A 19,404-nucleotide genomic window follows, 5' to 3' on the forward strand; every position below is an offset into this window, starting at 1 on the left:
CCAGAGAGGTTGTTTTTTTTTAAGCTTCTGAGACTCAGTTAAAACAGGATCATATTATCTTCATCTAATAAGGGATTGATCTGATTCAGAGTTGAGTCCCAGCCTTTTAAAAGCCTTGTCTATTTGTTGTTTCCTTACTGAAAGTCTGGGAGTCCGCACCAGGAACTCTATATCTTGGCAAACCCTGAAGACCAATTTTAACTCCCTATAACTATGAGATGCCAGTAGCTTTGGTTAGGTTCTCAGTCTCATAAAACTTTCTTTACAGTTCTCTTTCTCCTGGCCTGTGCTGCTTCCATATCACTACATGGTCAAGGGAAACAGAGAAGTTGAATATTGACTTACCTTAGTGAGTTTCCTTTCTTTAAGGGATCTAGGCTCCTTAAGTCGTGGTTACATTGGTGGTTCTCTGATGCCTTCAGACAATTTCGTCTGTTTTGTTTTTGTATTGAATTCAGCTTTCCAGCTGTTCTCAACTAGATGGACAATTTGCTACAAATTAATCTGCCATAGTTGAAAGGAACAGTCCCCTTCTATTTCTTTTGATTCTGTCTTTGACTCTCAGTACCTGCATTTCCTTGGTTGGAATTGATCAGAACCTTTAATTCTGGTGGCAACGTTGTACAGACACCTTTTATCTCCTCCCCTTGTCCATGGCCACCTCTTCTCTGGAGAATCTTTATAAGAAAAATAAATAAACAGAAAAAATGGTCCTGCATTCAAGGGTCAGTTGAACTGTCCCCACAAAATTCTTAGTCCTTAACCTTGCCTGTCCAGTAGGAATAAGGAACATCATTGACTCAGTGCTTATCCTGTCTCATTACACCGTAATCATGTGTGTAAGCCTGGGAATGTCTCTGTCTTCCTCTAGACTGAGCTCCTTAAGGAAGGTTTATTGTCTGCATACTCTTCTGTTGCGTCTGCCTATGACAATAACTGTTCAATTTTCTCCAGAGAATACACAGAGACAATCCAATCATTTCTCTAGCATAGTTGTTCAAAGTTTGCTTTTTATTATTGATAATTTAGAAAACTATTTTTCTGATTACTTTCTACTAATAGCATATACATTGGAGATTATTGCCAATTTGGGGGAAAGCCTCCATGAGGTTTCTTCATATTTAGAAGAATTTTCTGGACCAAAATCTGCCCTGATATATTTCAAACTTCATTTCTCTTCCATAACCCAAATCCTTCTGGTCCTGGGTTTTACTAGACACATTCAGATTGCAATGAGACCACAATCTCTGCACCTTTGGCTATAGCAATGGGTGAGTGGGCACAATGGGCAGTAGGATGATTCTTGAAAACCATCCCTATACCAGAACACTTTGTAACAACTTAACTCTAAACAAAAGTGAATGTGAACTACACAAATATATTTCACTAAACCAAAACTAAGTCTAAAACAATATTCCTTAGCTAGATCCTCAAAATATCCACAGCCACTCCAAACTCTGATAGGAGGGGAAGTGCAACAAAGGAGATATTGTAGTAGAAGGAGACAGCAGTCTCAATTGATTATCTTATCAGTTAAGACATCTTAAATTTGCAAATTTTATAGAAACATACGCCTATGAAAACATGTTACTGGGGCCACTTCCAGGGCCTTGGAGGGAGCTATGCTGGTGAGAAGGGGCTTTGTTAGCTTTGCAGTAAATCTACCTTGTATTTAAATATTATTTATTTAATCACCCTCCACAGGGTAGCTTATTTAGAATGTGGACTCTGGGAAAAAGGAAACTTAGTGCACTGTTGCTGGGAATGCAAACTGATACAGCCACTTGGAAAACAGTATGGTAGTTCCTCAAAAAAATTAAAAATAGAATTACCATATGATCCAGTAATTCCACTACTGGGTATTTACCCAAAGAAAATGAAAACAATAATTTGAAAAGATAGGCACCTCTGTGTTTATTGCAACATTATTTACAATAGCCAAGACATGGAAGGAACCGAAGTGTCCATCAACAGATAGACGAAGAAGAGATGGTATACACACACACACACACACACACACACACACACACAATGGAATATTACACAGCCATAAAAAGAATGAAATCTTGCCATTTGCAACAACATGGGTGGACTTAGAGGGTATAATTCCAAATGAAATGAGTTAATCAGAGAAAGACAAATACTACATGATTTCACTCATATGTGGAACTTAAGAAACAAATGAACAAAGAGAAAAGAGACAAACAAAAACCCAGACTCTTAAATATAGAGAACAAACAAGTCGTTGCCAGAGGGAAGGTGGGTAGGAGGATGGGTGAAATATATTAATGGGATTAAGAGTTCACTTACCGTGATGAGCACTGAGTAATGTATAGAGTTGTTGAATCATTATATTGTGCACCTGAACCTAATATAACAATGTATGCTATTTATACTTCAATTAAAAAAAAGATAAAAACAAAACAGCTGAAACTAAAAAAATAAAGAATGTGGACTCTGGAATAACCATAGACAAAGAAAGGAAAGCTCAGTCCTTGCCCTTTATATAAATGCATATACATGGTCTTGGGGAGAATCAAACCATGTCCCCTGTCTCATTTCAGTAGGGCTTTCTGAGGGAAGGAGTAAGAGAACAATAATTGTTCTCCATATTCCTTCTCTCTCTCTAAATGTCTAGTCAAATATGCTGCCGGCACCTCTCTTCTTTTTCACTCTCGAAGTTCTCAGAGGACAAAGAGTGATGAGAGTATTCTGAAATACATTGTCCTTACAGAAGACTGGAGTGAATAAAACCCTGCCTCCCTCTATTCCCCATCTCCCCCCAAACCCACTGGAATAGTCTTTAATCCTTCTTCTTTCTCTAAAATGTCTGATGGAAGACTATTTAATACACTGGATTTACTTCTCTTTTCCAATACGCTAAAGCTGTTGAAGTGTCTGGGATTCAGGGTGTGGCTACAAAGTGTTGGCTCTGGGTGCCATTGTCTTAATTTTATGTACAACCATATGAAGGCTGTGTGCAAAGTTAGCTGTGTTTATTACACCACAAGAAGCAAAATATAAGCATCCTTGGGCATTAAAACTTAGAAGAATGGATGCCTATGTTGTGCCCGTGTTTACAGAACACCATCTGCTGAACTGTTATGGCAACATACAGAGTGGTGCAATTCATAGACCTTAAGCCCTGAGTGGGATTTGAAGTGTGTGCTTTTCATCTGAATTACAAAAAGAGATGTCTAAGGTACTTTTTCATGTGTGTGTGTGTGTGTGTGTGTGTGTGTGTGTGTGTGTGTTTTAGTTTAGTCAAGCACTGGAAGAAGCATTTGACCTAATTATTTCATCTTCCATAATTATGTGTGTAAGTATTAATACTTTTGCCCTTCTACCCCATTGGACTAACCAGTGGCCTGAAGGAATAATGCTACTACTTTTAACATACTGTGATCCTTTTTCAAACATGAATCTCAAATTACTTTATCAGCTATTATTCATTACTTTGCCCTTTCAACCTTAAATTGAAGTAACATTTATCAAATGCCTGTTATATGTTGGGCACTGTTACCCAATAATTTCACATTATTGCTAGATAATCAGAGCCAATAATTCCCAAGTACATAATGAAGTTATAGTTGCAGTGAGTCCAATCTATTCCAACGATCCTGGAATAGGAGATCCTTACTTATGTATATATGTTTCACATTATTAATCTCCAGGCTACATTTACAGATTTATATATATTTTCTATACAAAATGGGATTTTATTCCCTATATTTATGTCTCCATCTAAAATTTAACTATTAAAGGGGCGCCTGGGTGGCTCAGTTGGTTAAGCAACTGCCTTCAGCTCAGGTAATGATCCCAGGATCCTGGGATCGAGCCCCATGTTGGGCTCTCTGCTCAGGAGGGAACCTGCTGCTCCCCCTGCTTGTGCTCTTTCTCTCTGTCAAATAAATAAAATTTACTTTTAATATTAAAATAATATTCTTGGGGAAGGCATGCAAGTGATTAAATTAAGAACTTTTTATTTGGCAAAAGTTGGTGGAGAAGAGATAAAATTTGTTGTTTAATCTCCAATATCTGCAATAACATCTTTATGCACACAAAACCATTCATATTATTTCTTTTAAAGCAGATTATAATAATAAGCGAAGAGATAAAAATTTAGGTTTATCTGTCACACAGGTGTAATAACTGTTATATCGTATATACTGTGAACATATCAGTTGAATCTAAATGTTTTCCAATACTGTGCACTTGTTTTCTTAAATAAAGGTACACAAAATGCTCATAGGTAAAATATGGCCTTTTATCTCTTGACCTAACAACAAGAAGAATTAACTAGAGCCAGAGGCACATGCATCTATCAACTTTGAGCCCTGAAAGTTTTGAAAGAGTGGTGGTTACACTCATGATAGGTAATACGTGAGTTTCTTTTTCTTAGCAAAACAGTATCGCAAACATTTCTTGGATGTGGAAAGTGGGTAGAAAGTATTTGATGCTTTAAGTGCAAGTATTGAAAATGTGAGCCCTTTCAATGACCTGGGAAGAGACATAGTATCTGGATGGGGCCAGCACCATGGTTCTGCTGGCAGCCAGCTGCGAAATGGGGCAAGCTCGTCATACCACTGGGTCCAGAAAGAGCTAATTAAAGAGAGGTTAAAATCAAGGAGACAATGCTCACATTTTCATTCTAAAAATGTTAAAAACTCATTTTAGATATAGAAATGGTGCTAAAATGTGACCTTTTCTACAACCCTCAGGTATTCTATACCAATGAAGCATTTTCCCTTGATCCTTTCCTACATCAGTCAGAAGAGGAATGAGTCACTTATGGCACCAGAAGACACAGCAGTGGAAGGCAGAGAGCCCCTCAAACCACTCTTACCAGGATGTGAAACCTCAGAAGCACTTGATATCACAGACATCAATCATTTTTAAGTAATATTTAGTGTGTCCCTGGACTTGTCCCAATGCTACAAATCTACAAGCTTCTGGTGTAACTGGGAATTACTTCTTCCTTCATGAAGGTGTCTTGTGTTCACAAATGGTACTGAAAAGCAATTGCTCTGAGATGTGCAGGCAAGTTCCCCCCAACACAAAAGGTAACTTTTGTAGTTTGTCAAGTCCATGCATATGTCTCTCATTTCTGGTGCCATTTTTTTTTTTTGACAGGAAATTTCACAATCCAAGGTCAATGCTGCTTTCAGTAGACAAGGATAATGGTGGTTACAGTTTATTGAGCAGTTATTATTTCATTTAACCATCATAAGAACGCTGAAATAGGGAATTCCTTTCTATTTTGCAGATGAGGCAACGGAGGCTCAGAGAACTCAAGCATCTTGGGCAAAGCCACAAAGTTAAGTAGAAAATAGCTTCAAGTTTCCAACCCTGGTTCGCCTGAACTCAGAGTCTACGGGATCTCTACCATTGCAAAAAAAATCTTGAAATTGACAGAATTAGCATCAAATTCTGATAAGTAACTCCCTTGGATCTTGCCTCTCCAGGCTAAACACCTCCAGTTGCTCCAATCCTTTTTATGCATGTTTAGAGACACCCTCTCCACCCTGGTCAGTCTTCTAGACCTACTCGAGTTTGTCAAAGGTCCTCCTGAGACCAGAACAAAACACAGTGCTCCAACTGTGTCTAAACTGAGCAGAAAAGACTCCTAACCTCCCTTGGGAGAGACCTGCTGAGACACAATAAAGGTCAAGTTCAGAGCACGGTGATCTGTGTGTGATGGTCCCCAATGTATAGTAGTGTTTATTTTGCCATCACTGCAGCCAGCTGTGATGGTAACAATCAGAACCTTGGTCATGTTCTTCTCATATGGTGTCTGCACTTGACACACCTTTGTGGTCTTTCTTAACAGAGTGATCACCAAGATAGGCCTTCCTGAGCCCCCACCCTTATGCAGTTCATCCAGGGGGACACATTGGACATTTGAAGGCTCTGGCATACATAGCCTTTGCTCTGGGCTCTGCTCTTGCTGACATTTCACAGGGGCCACAGTCTCACCCTGAAGAGAAAGCTATCAAAATCCAAATCTTAAAGAAGAAGGAGAGGAGAACAAGGTTTACAGAATTTATTCTTTTTCTAGGTCTGCCTTCTCTTATTTCTCCCCACCCTTAGCTTTCTGACTTATAGATGCTGTTATTTCTACTACAATACAGCACTCTTCTTGCAGTTTTTATTATGTCTGTTTCTTCCAAATGAAAAATGGTGATGGAAGAATTAAATCTCTTTGTCAAAAGCATAGCAAGAGTCATGAGTGTAACTGAGAAGGTGTAGGGTTCAGCAGAGACACTTTGTCGAGAACACACCCATGTTCCTATTTCTCATTCCATAAAGATTCAACCCATGTCCCATCTCTTCTTTAGAGCATTTCCTGATAGTCCACTGCCCCCGGCAATTTCTCCCTCCCCTGGCTTCTGTGTAAGGTGCTGCAAGATCCTTGAGGACAGGGACCTTTGTCTAGAAGACTGTCAAATTCTACCGTTGGGTTTTAGTGCTAACATCATTAGAAGGCTAGGATCCTCTGACTCATTAATGCTCAAGGATTCAGTATGCCCTCCCTGAAGGTCATCCTAAAAACCAACTACCTCAATCCAACTGCTCCTGGCAGAAGGTGTCTCAGTACAAAGACTTTCTATCCTGGCTCTGGGACCTGAGGCCCGTTGTGCTCTGTGGTTCTGTTTTCTCATCTTTAAAATGAAGGCATTAAATTTCATGACATCTAATATCATTTCCAACAATGAAATTCTATTTGTAAGCTATTCTTATTCTAAGAGAAAAATGATTTCATTTTTATTTCCACGTATCTTTAATTTTAGCTGAATTCATACCTTGGAATAAAAAGATAAAGTACTTTCTCTCCCCCTGCCCCTTGCCTGTCCCCGCTTCTCCCTCTATCCTCCCTTTCACATCTGTTTGTTATATACGTACAAAATGTCTGTTATTGATGCTTCCTGGTTTTGTGAGAGTGATTTTTACTGTGTCTTCTTACTTTCTGAATTTCTAATACCGTATATGATATGAAGTTAAAGTAAGTTCATCAAACATACATTGACTTAAATTGTTCTTTGCCTATTGTTTTTGGTAGATAGGTTCTGATAAATAATCTTGGAAAATCCTTTAAAGAGATGAAACACCCTCTCATTGTTCCAGCTTCTTTGTGTAGATGATGACAAGGTTTTATAAAAAGAGATATTCAATGAACTGTGTGTATGTGAATGGCTTTGAGTTAGTTTTTCCAGTTTTAATTCTCTTTTAACATATATTGTAAACAGCAGAGACCCAAGACTTCTCATCTAAGTTATGAGCCAAAACAAATGATCGGGTTACACCTGTTTGGCTTATGCTCCCTTGGAAACCACTAGACTCCATTTGCCAGAGCTTAAAGCACTAGTTTCCTCTCAGGGAAATAATATAATCAGCTCATGATTTTTTTTTTCTTAATCAAATGAGCGACTGACTGGCTCTCTTCTTAATCTCCACATCTGTGTCAAAAGGTAAGTTAAGCTTATTTCTCTTATGATAGGATTTGTTTATTTAGTGGGAAGATGGCATTTCTTGTAATTAGGTAGTCATTACCTCTTTCCAAAAAGTTTTGGTGAGAGAAGTGATCCTAATTATTACAAGCTAGATGTCCTGCTATCCAGTCTTGTGCCGCATCACAGATGCCCCTTCTGGATAAGCTTCCTCTAAGGGAAGTTGCCCATGTGGAATGATGTGTCATGGACCCGAGGACTTTGCAGCTGTGGCCAAGTTGCAACGCATGGCCAGAGCACAGAATGTGAATGAGTGGAGGAACAGCCCAGGACCATTTGGCCCCTTCTGTGTGACTTGAGGACAAACTTTGCACTGTTCCCAAGAGGGGAATCTCTAAAAAATGGCAATGCCTTGGGGCACCTGGGTGGCTTAGTCAGTTAAGCGCCTGAATCTTTTTTTTTTTTTAAGATTTTATTTATTTATTTGAAAGAGAGACAGAGCACAACCAGAGGGAGAGGCAGAGGGAGAGGGAGCAGACTCCCCGCTGAGCAGGGAGGCCGGCATGGGGCTCAATCCCAGCACCCTGGGATCATGACCTGAGCTGAAGTAAGACGTTTAACCATGTGAGCCACCCAGGTGCCCCATAGCATCCAAATCTTGATTTTGGCTCCGGTCATGATCTCAGCATCCTGGGATCGAGCCCTGCATCGGGCTCTGTGCTCAGTGGAAAGTCTACTTGGGATTCTCTTTCCCTCTCTTTCTACCCCAACCACTGCTCATGCACACTCTCTCAAATAAATAAATAAATCTTTAGAAAATATTTTAAAAATAAAAAAATAAAAATGGCAATGCCTTTCTTCATACAGGACATTAAAACACCAGGCAAGAGTTGTTTAATATATATGTTGACACACATATATGTGTCGGCCTGTGTGGGTACTGTTCTACTCAGTATTGTTCATGGACCCCCAGTGTTGACAATTTATTTTTTTAGTATACCATTATTTATATGTATGAAACCTAAAATTAGATGTGAGATAATCTTACATCCACAGGCTAATCCTTAGACTTACAGCTCTTATGCAACTATGTTTACAAAAGAAAAATCAAACATCACAAAACCAATAAAATTAAAATTAATTAAAGTTTAGTGGACAAAAGATATGGTTTGGCTGAAATTAAATTACTACTCATTAAGAGAATAAGGTACTGACTGCAGAAGCCCAGACTCTTTGAAGTTGGTCCTACTGTCCCACTGTGGGTTGGGTTATGGCTTGTTCTTCCACCACTTGTCTCCATTCAATCCGCCAGCAGGCTTCATTCATGCTGCTGCACTGTCCATGTGCCTTCATATAGCTTTTTTTTTTTTTTAAGATTTTATGTATTTGTCAGAGAGAAAGCGCACAAGCAGGGGGAGCTGCAGGCAGAGGGAGAAGCAGGCTCCCCGCTGAGCAGAGAGCCCCGATGCAGGACTTGATTGGGATCATGACCTGAGCCCAAGGCAGATGCTTAACCGACTGAGCCACCCAGGTGTCCCCTTTATGTAGCTTTCTGTTGAGCAGGACCCATCATGTGTTGTTTCTCAGAAGCCCAGATAATTAAAGTTCTGCAACTTGGTTCCAATATGATTTCGAAGACAATATAAATATCAGAGGTCTGCAAATGGCCTTTGCAAAGGCCAGATAGTAAATAGTTTAGGCTTTGAGGGCTGTACTATCTCTGTTGCAACCAGTCAGCTCTGCTATTTTAGCATGAAAACAGCTATAGACAATAGTAAATGAAAGGGCAGTGCTGTGTCCCAACAAAACTTTATTTACAAAACAGGTGGCCAATTGGATTTGGCCTGAAGCCTGTGTAGTTTGCCAAATACTGGTAAATATGAGTACTGAAATCCTGTGGCAGTCCTTGGTTATGAGCTAGTCATCAGCATTGTTTTGATTGCTTAAGATCATAAAAATAAAATACACACACATAAACTTCTCATAAACCCTTGAGAATCTAATGACAGACACTCAGGGGTCATAGATCCTGGGTTGAGAAACACCTTGGTTTAGGGATTTTCCAAACAGGCTATTGCTAAACATGAAAATGCTTGTATTCAGACAGGGGGTTTTATGGAATTTGCAAGTGTCAGCAGGTGGTGGAAAGAGACTCTTGAGAGGAAATTCTATTCTTTAGAGGTTAAATAATTTGTGTACGAGGTAGCACAGAGTTATTAATGAACCAGAAAACCCAGCACACTGCAGGGAGCTGGAGACCAATTATTCAGGATCTGGGTTCTGCTGCTGGGTTTTCTACTGATTTGGGGGAGTCTTGCACAAACCCTTTCCTTCTTTGAGTTTCCCTTTCTTCATCACTACGTTGGAGGTCATACCACCGACCTTACCTACTTCAGAGGATGGAGGTGGGGGTTACATGAGATGCTATGAGACACTTCGGAAATGCTCAGGCACTACCCAAGGGCAGGCGCTGTTATTATTGAGACATGAAAGGAGCTGGGTATGGAAGCTGACGCCTTTTTCAGGACTTGTCACTGGTGGTCTGCAAGGAAATTGGAAATCCAGTGCCCCTCCAACACAAGTTTCAAATAGTTCTTTTTGATCATTTCAGAGCAGAACTCTGGCTCCTGGCATTGCTTTTGTGCCAGTTCAGAGCACAGAGAAGGCACTTGCTTGTGGATGGCTGAACCACACTGGAAGTGAAGTTTGGTGTGGGGGATGTTGCTGGATAGCAAAGGCTCATCTTGCGATAAATGAAGGACAGGTGGGCTCGTGCTCAGTACCAAAGGCTCAGAAACTCGGGTGTATGATTCACTCCAAGGTGAGTCAGCTCTAAGGGACTCATTAACCAAACCCAGAGGAGCCTGGTTTAGAAGGTGCCTCTCCTGGGACTGGAACTCTTGTATGTAATCTCAGGAGAATATCCTCACACAGTTTAGGGAATCTCCTCAGCAAGAAAATTATTATTGCTTGGTAAATTGGAGGAATGAGAATCAAATGATTGTAACGACATTTAATCCAGGATGTAGAAAAGTCAGATGTATTAACTATCCTTGCTCCTATTGTATGGTTTTTATTTTTTATTTTATTTATTTATTTTTTTATTGTATGGTTATTGTAACTCATTTCCTCAACCTAAAACTTGTACACGTTCTTATTAGTTCTGACATCAGTATGTTTGCAATAGGGTTGTCCTAGAAAATCCAAAATCCTTGGCTGCAGAAGAGAGTGATGGAGTATTTTATATTTCTACATTATAATCTTTTCCCCATATACAGAACTGTGTAGACATTCAGAAGGTCTATGTAGTTTCTGTTCACCTAGCATTCATACAGGGCTCTACTCTTCTGTTAACTTTGCTGCCATGTCATTATGCCAGTCACAGGCCCACATGGTTGATTAAATTGTTTCTTTGTTTACTATCCACTTTACTTAGGTGCCCTCTGGTTGCTAAGTTTCCAATTCTCACTTTGACTCTTAAGGTCTTACATAATTTCACACCCTTTTGTCTACTAACATTCTAGTATTTTCCAGGTTATCTCAGGAATATAGGACAGATGATCTTTTTGGGATAGTTTTCTGCTATGAATTACTAATTCTTTCCCTTGATGGTTTTTAGTCATTTCACACTCAAAGGAGGTATTTGTCTCCAAATTCTGAGTTACTTAATTTGGTCTGATTATGCTTCTTTTCTTTTCTGTGTGTGTGTGTCTGCATGCTTTATGAAATGCTTATATTTCATCTTGACTTATGATCACAACAAACGTCATGAAGTCAGCTTGGAGAATATTAGTATCCCTCTTTCATAGAGAAGGAAACAGAGCCCTCAAAAGAGTGAACTTGCCTATAGTGACGTAGCACAGAACAGCCCACTGTGACCTTTAAGGCTCTCTGTGACCTGGCTGGACCTTCTTTTCCAGCCTCATCTCAGACCATCCACCCCTCACTCACTGAGGTCCAGTCATGTGGACCTTCCTTCTGTTTCTCAAACACATAAATTCATTCTGTCCAACCATTCCATTTTCCTAGGACGTTCTTCTTCATAGCTTCATGTAGTTGACTTCTTGCCTCTTGGGGCTCCATCCAAAGACCACCTCATCAGAGAGGTCGCCCATGGCCATCCAGTCCAAAGAGGCTCTCCTGGTCCTACCAAAATTACATCATTCTGCCTGTGCTTCCTCACAGTCTTCATCATTATCTGATATTATGCATTTCTTTCTTTCTTGTTTATTGTTTCTCTCCCTCCTTAGAATATAAGCTCTACGAGAGAAGGGCCCTTCTCTATCTAGCTCACTCTTATATCCCAGCACCCAGAGCATATACTTGTCACAATTCTTTTTTTAAGGGAGAGAGAGAGAATGGGAAAGAGAGAGAGAGAGGGAGAGAGAGAAAGTGTGTGCAGGGAGGGGCAGAGGGAGAGGGAGAATCTTAAGCAGGCTCCATGCCCAGCACAGAGTCCAGTGTGGGGCTTGATCTCACGACCCTGAGATCATGACCTGAGCCAAAATCGAGTTGGACGCTTACCCAACTGAGCCACCCAGGTGCCCCTTTATTTTATATTTTAAAAACTGTACTCATCCTAGTAAATGTGAAGCAATATCTCATTGTAGCTTTGGTTTTCACTTTCCTAATGACTGATGATGTTAAGCATCTTTTCATGTATGGACTGGCCATTTGTATGTCTTCTTTGGAGATATGTCTATTCAAACATTTTGCCCATTTTTGAATTATCTTTTGTTGTTGAGTTTTAGTATTTCCTTAAGTATTCTGGATATTAAAACCTTACCAGATGCATTACTTACAAATATTTTTTCTCACTTTGTGGGTTGTCTTTTTGCTTTCCTAATAACGTCCTTTGATGAACAATGGTTTTTAATTTTGATGAAGTCCAATTTATTTTTTCTTTTTTGTTGCTCATGCTTTTAGTATCATATCCAAGAATCCATTACCAAACTCAAGGTCATAAAGATTTACCCCTTTGTGTTCTTCTAAGAATTCTATGGTTTTGGCTCTTTTATTTAGGTCTTTGATCCATTTTGAGTTAAGTTTTTAAATGGTGTAAAGTAGGGATCCAACTTCATTTTTTTCCATATGGAAATCTGATTGACCCAGCACCTTCTTCTCACCTCCACTTTTAACTCAGATCAAATGTTTGGGGAGAATTTGCAACTCCCCAAAATTATTCCCGATATTGGCAATATTGAATATTTTACTTTCTGAGACTATTTGATTAATTGAATTTTCCAAACTAAATTCCTGTGCAGTTAACTGCTACTTCTTACAAGAAAAGAGAAAGTCATAGGAGAATTAGTACATTAGAATTGGCAAGTAGAAACTATTCAAAAATTTGTAGTTATCGGGGCACCTGGGTGGCTCAGTCAGTTGGGCATCTGCCTTTGGCTTGGGTCATGATCCTGGAGTCCTGGAATAGAGCCCCGCATTGGGCTCCCTGCTCAGTGGGAAGTCTGCTTCTCCCTCTGCCCCTCACCCTGCTCGTGTTCTCTCTCTCTCTGTCTCTCTCTCAAATAAATAAATAAAATCTTAAAAAAATTTAAAAAATTGGTAGTTATCCTTAGTGGCTTAAGAAAAGGGATAAATAAAGACCTTTATTAAAAATAAAGAGACAATCTGAATTATTATTAAGAGATAAGAATGATGAGCTAATGACTTCAAACCAATAATGACTGCTTTCAAATGCTTAAAGGACTATTGTATGGAGATTCTTAATTTATCGACCTTCATAGGAAAAAACCTAGAGAAAAAAATATACTTAACTTGCAATTGGAAAGACTTCCAGTTTGACATCAAGGAAAGGCTTTTAATGGCAAAATAATAATGATGATGATAATAATAATGCTTGTGGATCAGCTACCATGTGTCAGACTCTGTTTTAAGCCTCACGTGGCTGGTTCTATTATGATCAGAGATGAACTTGGACTTGAACCCATTGAGTCCAACACTGTGCCCAGGCTCTTATCCATTATGCTAAACCACCTTTGTTAAAATTGCACTAACATTAGAAAACCTCTCCCTCCTGAGAAAAGCCATTACCTTTCCATCAGCAGAGAACTTCAAAATAGGATAGACATCTATCAGTCAAATGAAATTCATAATCCTGTCACATTTGATGGTATCAGTCTTCCAATTCTTCTCAAACACCAGTTGCTTTTTTACTGCTTTCCTTTTAGCAAAAAAGTCTAAACCTACTCTTGCCTTCCTCCCTTCTCTAAAACACCCAACAGGGTACTTTCAAATGTTTTGTAACATTACATAAATATCTTTTTGAATAATATGGACAAATGCCCAATGACACATGTTATAGGAAAACATAACACTTTTTGTTTTCCCTTTTTAATCTTTGGGACTTTGTTTTAATAATTCATGGAGACATTAACCTTTCAGGTGGATTTGAGAACGCTTTTTATTTAATACAATTTTGTTTGTGTTCTGAAAACCCAAGGACATTGAAGTATTTATTCCCTGCTGAATAGAGCACTGTGCACATGTATCTTTGTTTTCTCTGAAAACATCTCTTAACCTTCATACATTTCCTCAGGGCTCTAGCGTGTGGGCTTACTACATATTGTTCCCTCTGTAAGAGGTAATGTGACATGCTCCGACAGGTGTGCTGCTATAACAATATCCCAATTTTCTTAACCTCCTCATTCCCCTCACACCATTTCCATGATACTCTTTCAGCTGAGTTATAAAGCAAAAAGTAATAATTTTGTAATAGAAAACAAGACATGAAATGGCAAGGATTTCACCTGAGAAATCACAAAGTATATTAGTGGCAGATCTGGAGCTCTGGCCCACATCTTCTGATGATAGTAGAAAGTTAAACGAAGTGATTTTTACTTGGAGAGATTTTGCCTCATCTCCACAGGGTACATTTGGAAATGTCTGGACTACATTTTTGGTTGTCTGAAATGGGGGCAGGAGGTGGTACTACTGGCATCTAGCTCGTAGAGGCCAGGAGTACTGCTAAACAACCTACAATGCACAGGGCAGCTGCTCGAACAAAGAATTATCCAGCCCCAAATTTAATAATGTCACTGTTGAGAAGCTCTGTTTTAGAGTGATGGAAATTCAATTTGAACACTGTTCTGCATCTTATTTTTTAAATGTGGGAAAGTGGCTTCATTTTTTAGAATCTGCTTTCTCATGTGAAAGAACAAAACATCCATCACCATAAACAAACAAACCAAACCAAAAAACAGAACTCCCACTTTCTAGGGTAGTTGTGAGAGACCTAACTCAAAAGCACTGAACAGAGAGTGCTGAGTATGTAATGGGCCCAACAAACAAATTGGGGGCTACACCACAGAATTCAATTATAAGACAAAATAGAAGGCAGAAAGACAACATCACTGAAATGAAAAAGAAGGCTCTCTAGCATCCTATCAACTTTTTTAAAATTATTTTTTAATTTAAATTCAATTTAGTTAACATATAGTGTATTATTAGTTTCAGGAGAACTTAATGATTCATGAGTTGCATCAGAGCACGCAGTGTTTATTACATCAAGTGCCCTCCTTAATACCCATCACCCAGTTACCCCAACCCCCAACCACCTCCCCTCCAGCAACCCTCAGTTTGTTTCCTATAGTTAGGAGTTTCTCATGGTTTGCCACCCTGTTTTATCTTATTTTTCCTTCCCTTCTCCCATGTTCATGTTTTGTTTCTTAAATTCCACATGAGTGAAATCATATGGTATTTGCCTTTCTCTGACTGACTTATTTCACTTAGCATAATACCCTCTAGTTCCATCCACGTTGTTGTAAATGGCAAGATTTCATTCTTTTTATGGCTGAGTAGTATTCCCTATTTTATATATGCCAAATCTTCTTTATCCATTCATCTGTCTATGAACATCTGGGTTCTTTCCATAGTTTGTCTATTGTGGACATTGCTTCTGTAAACATTGGGGTGCATGTGCCCCTTTGAAACACTATTTTTGTATCCATTGGATAAATACTTACTAATGCAATTGCTGGGTCATAGGGCAGTTTTATTTTTAACTCTTTGAGGAACCTCCATACTGTTTTCCAGAGTGGCTGTACCCAGTTTGGATTCCTACCTACAGTGTAAGAGGGTTCCCCTTTCTCTGAGTCCTTTGCCAACATCCCTTGTTTCCTGACTTGTTAATTTTAGCCATTCTGACCTATGTGAGGTGGTATCTCATTGTGGTTTTGATTTGATGCTGAGTGATGTTGAACATTTTTTCATGTGTCTGTTGGCCATCTGTATGTCTTCTTTGGAGAAATGTCTGTTCATGTTTTCTGCCCATTTCTTGACTGGATTTTTTGTCCTATCAGCTTTTATATGGAAAAGAGCAAAAAAGATGGAAAGAGTTGCAAGATAATTAAGCAGCATCAAGAACATACTAGGAGGAGAGGGGAAGAGATGATGAGACTGGAAATAGAAAGCTGTGGGAAGGCTGTATAGGTGAGAGATATTTCAGCAGTGACCTGGAGGGGAATTTGAGAGATATTTAGGAGGAATCAGAAGAATTTGGTGAGCAATTAAAAAGAGTCACGAGAAAGGAGTCCAGGATGAATATGAGATATCCAACTTGGGTGCTTGGGTATTGGTGATGCCATTAAGCAAGAAAATCAAAGGGCAGGACAGACAATAAATTCAGCTGTAGATATATCAAGTTTGAGATGCCTGTGACATATTTAAATGATAACAAAGAGGCAGTGAGATATGGAAATCTGGGGAGAAGCTGAAGATTTGAGAGTCAGGAATCTGAAAGCAGCAGTTGAATCCATGGGAATGAATGAGATTTTCTAGGGAGAGAATATGGAGTGAGAAAAGAACAGAGGACAGAGCTTTTAAGAACTAGACAAAGAAACCTAAGATGGCACAATCAAGAGGATCAGAACAATAGAAAGAGAAGAGAGAGTAATACGGATGTCAAGGCTGAAAGAGTTTTAAGAACACAAGTTTCAAGAACACAACAGGATCATAGAAAAATTAAATGAGATCCAGAGCATCCAGAAGATTTGGTAGTTGAGTGGTAGTGCTAATTTTAGTGTGCAATGGTGAGCAGAAAAAACTGGACTCAGTGAGTTGAAGAGTAAATAATAACTGAGGAAGTAGAAATAAGGGATAAAGGAAGATGGGGGCTTGTCAGAGAGATAAGCTATGCAGATTTCTCCCATTAAAAAATGGATAACACTTAAGTACACTTATATGCTGAGATGATTAAAATGGTGAGGGTTGGAGATATAGAATATAGAACCAGGGAAAATGGATAGATCAAGAATGGGCTGTAGCGCTGGAATGATCATTTTGAGGCAATATGAGACTGACCCCTCCCTCTAAACTGGGTGGAACAGGTTAAGTTGGGCATGGATGTAAGTCTGGAGGGGTGAGGAAACATGAGTTTGGAGAAGTTCATATTGGAGAGCCTCACTTATCACTGTCAGAATGTAGGCAAGCTCAGCTGTTGGTATGGCATACAGGACACAAAGGGAGGTAGGTGCAGAGAATAACCTTTAGGGATTGGGGAGGGGCGTTGACAAAGTAGAAAAAGTGAGTAGAGATTACAACTTCAAGAAGTGGGTATGTGAGGGCTATCTCAAGGTACCAAAGTCACCTTGGGATTCATATCTAATTTTTTCTAGATCAGTAACAGAATCCATCCATCCTTAGAGAGAAGCAATAAACTGAAGAATTTGTTTGAAAATGGGATAGTGTGTGTGGGATCACCAACCAAATTCCAGATTAAACTGGGCATGAGATAAATTACATCTGTGGACCAATTGTATTATCTCCTTGTTTGAAAGTGTGTCCTCAACATCCAGAGTTGAAATTTGAATTTATCTTCCATAATCCCGTAATCAAGTAAGACAGTGGAAATGATCAATGAAATAAAAATAAGTGAATCATGATGACATTGTTTTCTTTTGCAGAATCTTACCTTCTTTTGAACCCAAGTCATGAGTTGGATGTTCCTCAGGGACCTCCTAACTGGAGTAAACAAATACTCAACCGGGATTGGGCGGATTTGGCTTGCTGTTGTGTTCATCTTCCGTTTGCTGGTCTACATGGTGGCGGCAGAGCATGTGTGGAAAGATGAGCAGAGAGAGTTTGCATGCAACGTTAAACAGCCTGGTTGTGAAAATGTGTGTTTTGATCACTTCTTCCCCATCTCCCAGGTCAGACTTTGGGCCTTACAACTGGTCATGGTCTCCACGCCTTCACTTCTGGTGGTTCTACATGTAGCCTATCGTGAGGGTAGAGAGAAAAGGCACAGAAAGAAACTCTATGTCAGCCCAGGTATGATGGACGGGGGCCTGTGGTACACTTACCTTATCAGCCTTATTGTTAAAACTGGTTTTGAAATTGGCTTCCTGGCTTTATTTTACAAACTGTATGATGGCTTTAGTGTTCCCTACCTTATGAAGTGTGATTTGAAGCCTTGTCCCAACACTGTGGACTGCTTCATCTCCAAACCCACTGAGAAAACGATCTTCATACTCTTCTTGGTTATTACCTCATGCCTGTGCATTGTGTTGAATTTCATCGAACTGAGCTTTTTGGTTCTCAAGTGCCTTATTAAGTGCTGTCTCCAAAAATACTCTAAAAGACTCAAGTCCTCAGCATGTGAGTGCCACAGCCTCAGATATGTTGAATGTGGTGAGATAGGGGCTCCTCCCCTGCTCCAGAATCGCCATTCAGATTTGGCCGTGAGCTCACCCCAGCGAGGTGAAACAAAGCTGCTTTTTGATGTACAAGAGGGTTAGACAAGGAGAACCTGCATCCTTTCTAAGCAAGACCTGGGCTACATTGGAAAACAAAGGGCGTCAGCCTTTATGTCACTTGGGACATTTTTTAAAATTTTCAATATGTGCTCAGTTGTATACACTAGACAGAGATCTCATTGTTGTAGGATTCAGGTATGTATGTGAGTTGTGTTTGAATAGTTAATTGCAAATTAGTCTGAAGAAATTCAACAAGCAGCATTCTCTTAAATGCTTAGATCTGTCAACTGGAAAATATAAAATGTGACAGTTCTGAAAAATGTGATGGCTTCTAAGCTGAGGTTAAGTGCTGGCGGTCTTTCCATAGTGGCAGCCGAGGCTCCCCTCACTCAGCCCTGCTTAATCTTTGCAGAGAAAGAGCATGTTGAGGGTGGGGCAGCAGCTAACCAAGGACACAAAAAAGCACACACAGTGACACTCAGTGAGAAGGCCTGGCTTGGGGAAATGACCACAGAGCCCAGGACTCTGCAGGTTAGGGCTCCCTGGATATAAGTGGAGTAGGGGAGAGGGAAGAAAGCCATCATCTGTGGTCTCCAAGTTGATACAAATATTACTGGGAGATATTCTGCTTAAGCCTGAACTAGGAGACACCTGAAAGGGTCACTCTAGAGTCACACAGGAAGGCAGGCCCCATTGAGTACATTGACCGGGAGCAGGGTAGGACCCAGAAAGAGAACATACCTAACTTGAGAATTACTTGACACTTCTACCACTGAACATTGAAATACTTTTTAAATTTCTGTATTTGTTGAACCTTTCTATAATCAGGAATTCAGAATGTAGTCTACAATATATCATAGTTTGCCCACAATTTACTAGTACATCTCTCTCTAGAATAGATAATAAAATGTGTACTATGCTGTTACATTGGTGTGGAAAAATGCAAAAAAAAAGATGTTTATTATTACTTGATTTGGAGCCTAGCTTTTAGTTTATTTTTATTTTTTTTCCTTTAAAGAAAGAGAGAGAGAGAGAGAGAGAGAGCATGTGAGTACAAGGGGGACAGGTGGGAGGCAGATGAGGAGGGAGAGAGAGAATCTTAAGCAGGCTCCACGCCCAGCATGGAGCTCGGCGTGGGGCAGGATTTCATGACCCTGAGATCATGACCTGAATGGAAATCAAGAGTTGGAGGCTCAACCGACTGACCCACCCAAGCACTCCTTTCTTATTTTTTTAAAAAAATC

General features: G+C 39.6%; 1 protein-coding gene across 1 annotated transcript; it reads left to right on the forward strand.

The window, feature by feature from the left end:
- Window positions 1-7,275: 7,275 nt before the first annotated feature.
- GJB7 (gap junction protein beta 7) lies at window positions 7,276-18,202 on the forward strand. The gene is made up of 2 exons (XM_028107994.2): window positions 7,276-7,469; window positions 17,369-18,202. The coding sequence occupies exon 2, from the start codon at window positions 17,396-17,398 to the stop codon at window positions 18,200-18,202; it is 807 nt and encodes a 268-aa protein (XP_027963795.1). The 5' UTR covers window positions 7,276-7,469; window positions 17,369-17,395.
- Window positions 18,203-19,404: the final 1,202 nt, after the last annotated feature.

This window comes from Eumetopias jubatus, unplaced genomic scaffold, assembly GCF_037043125.1.
Source record: "Eumetopias jubatus isolate StellerSeaLion01/CBP00866 unplaced genomic scaffold, mEumJub1_p1.0 scaffold_6, whole genome shotgun sequence".
Classification (NCBI taxonomy): domain Eukaryota; kingdom Metazoa; phylum Chordata; class Mammalia; order Carnivora; family Otariidae; genus Eumetopias; species Eumetopias jubatus.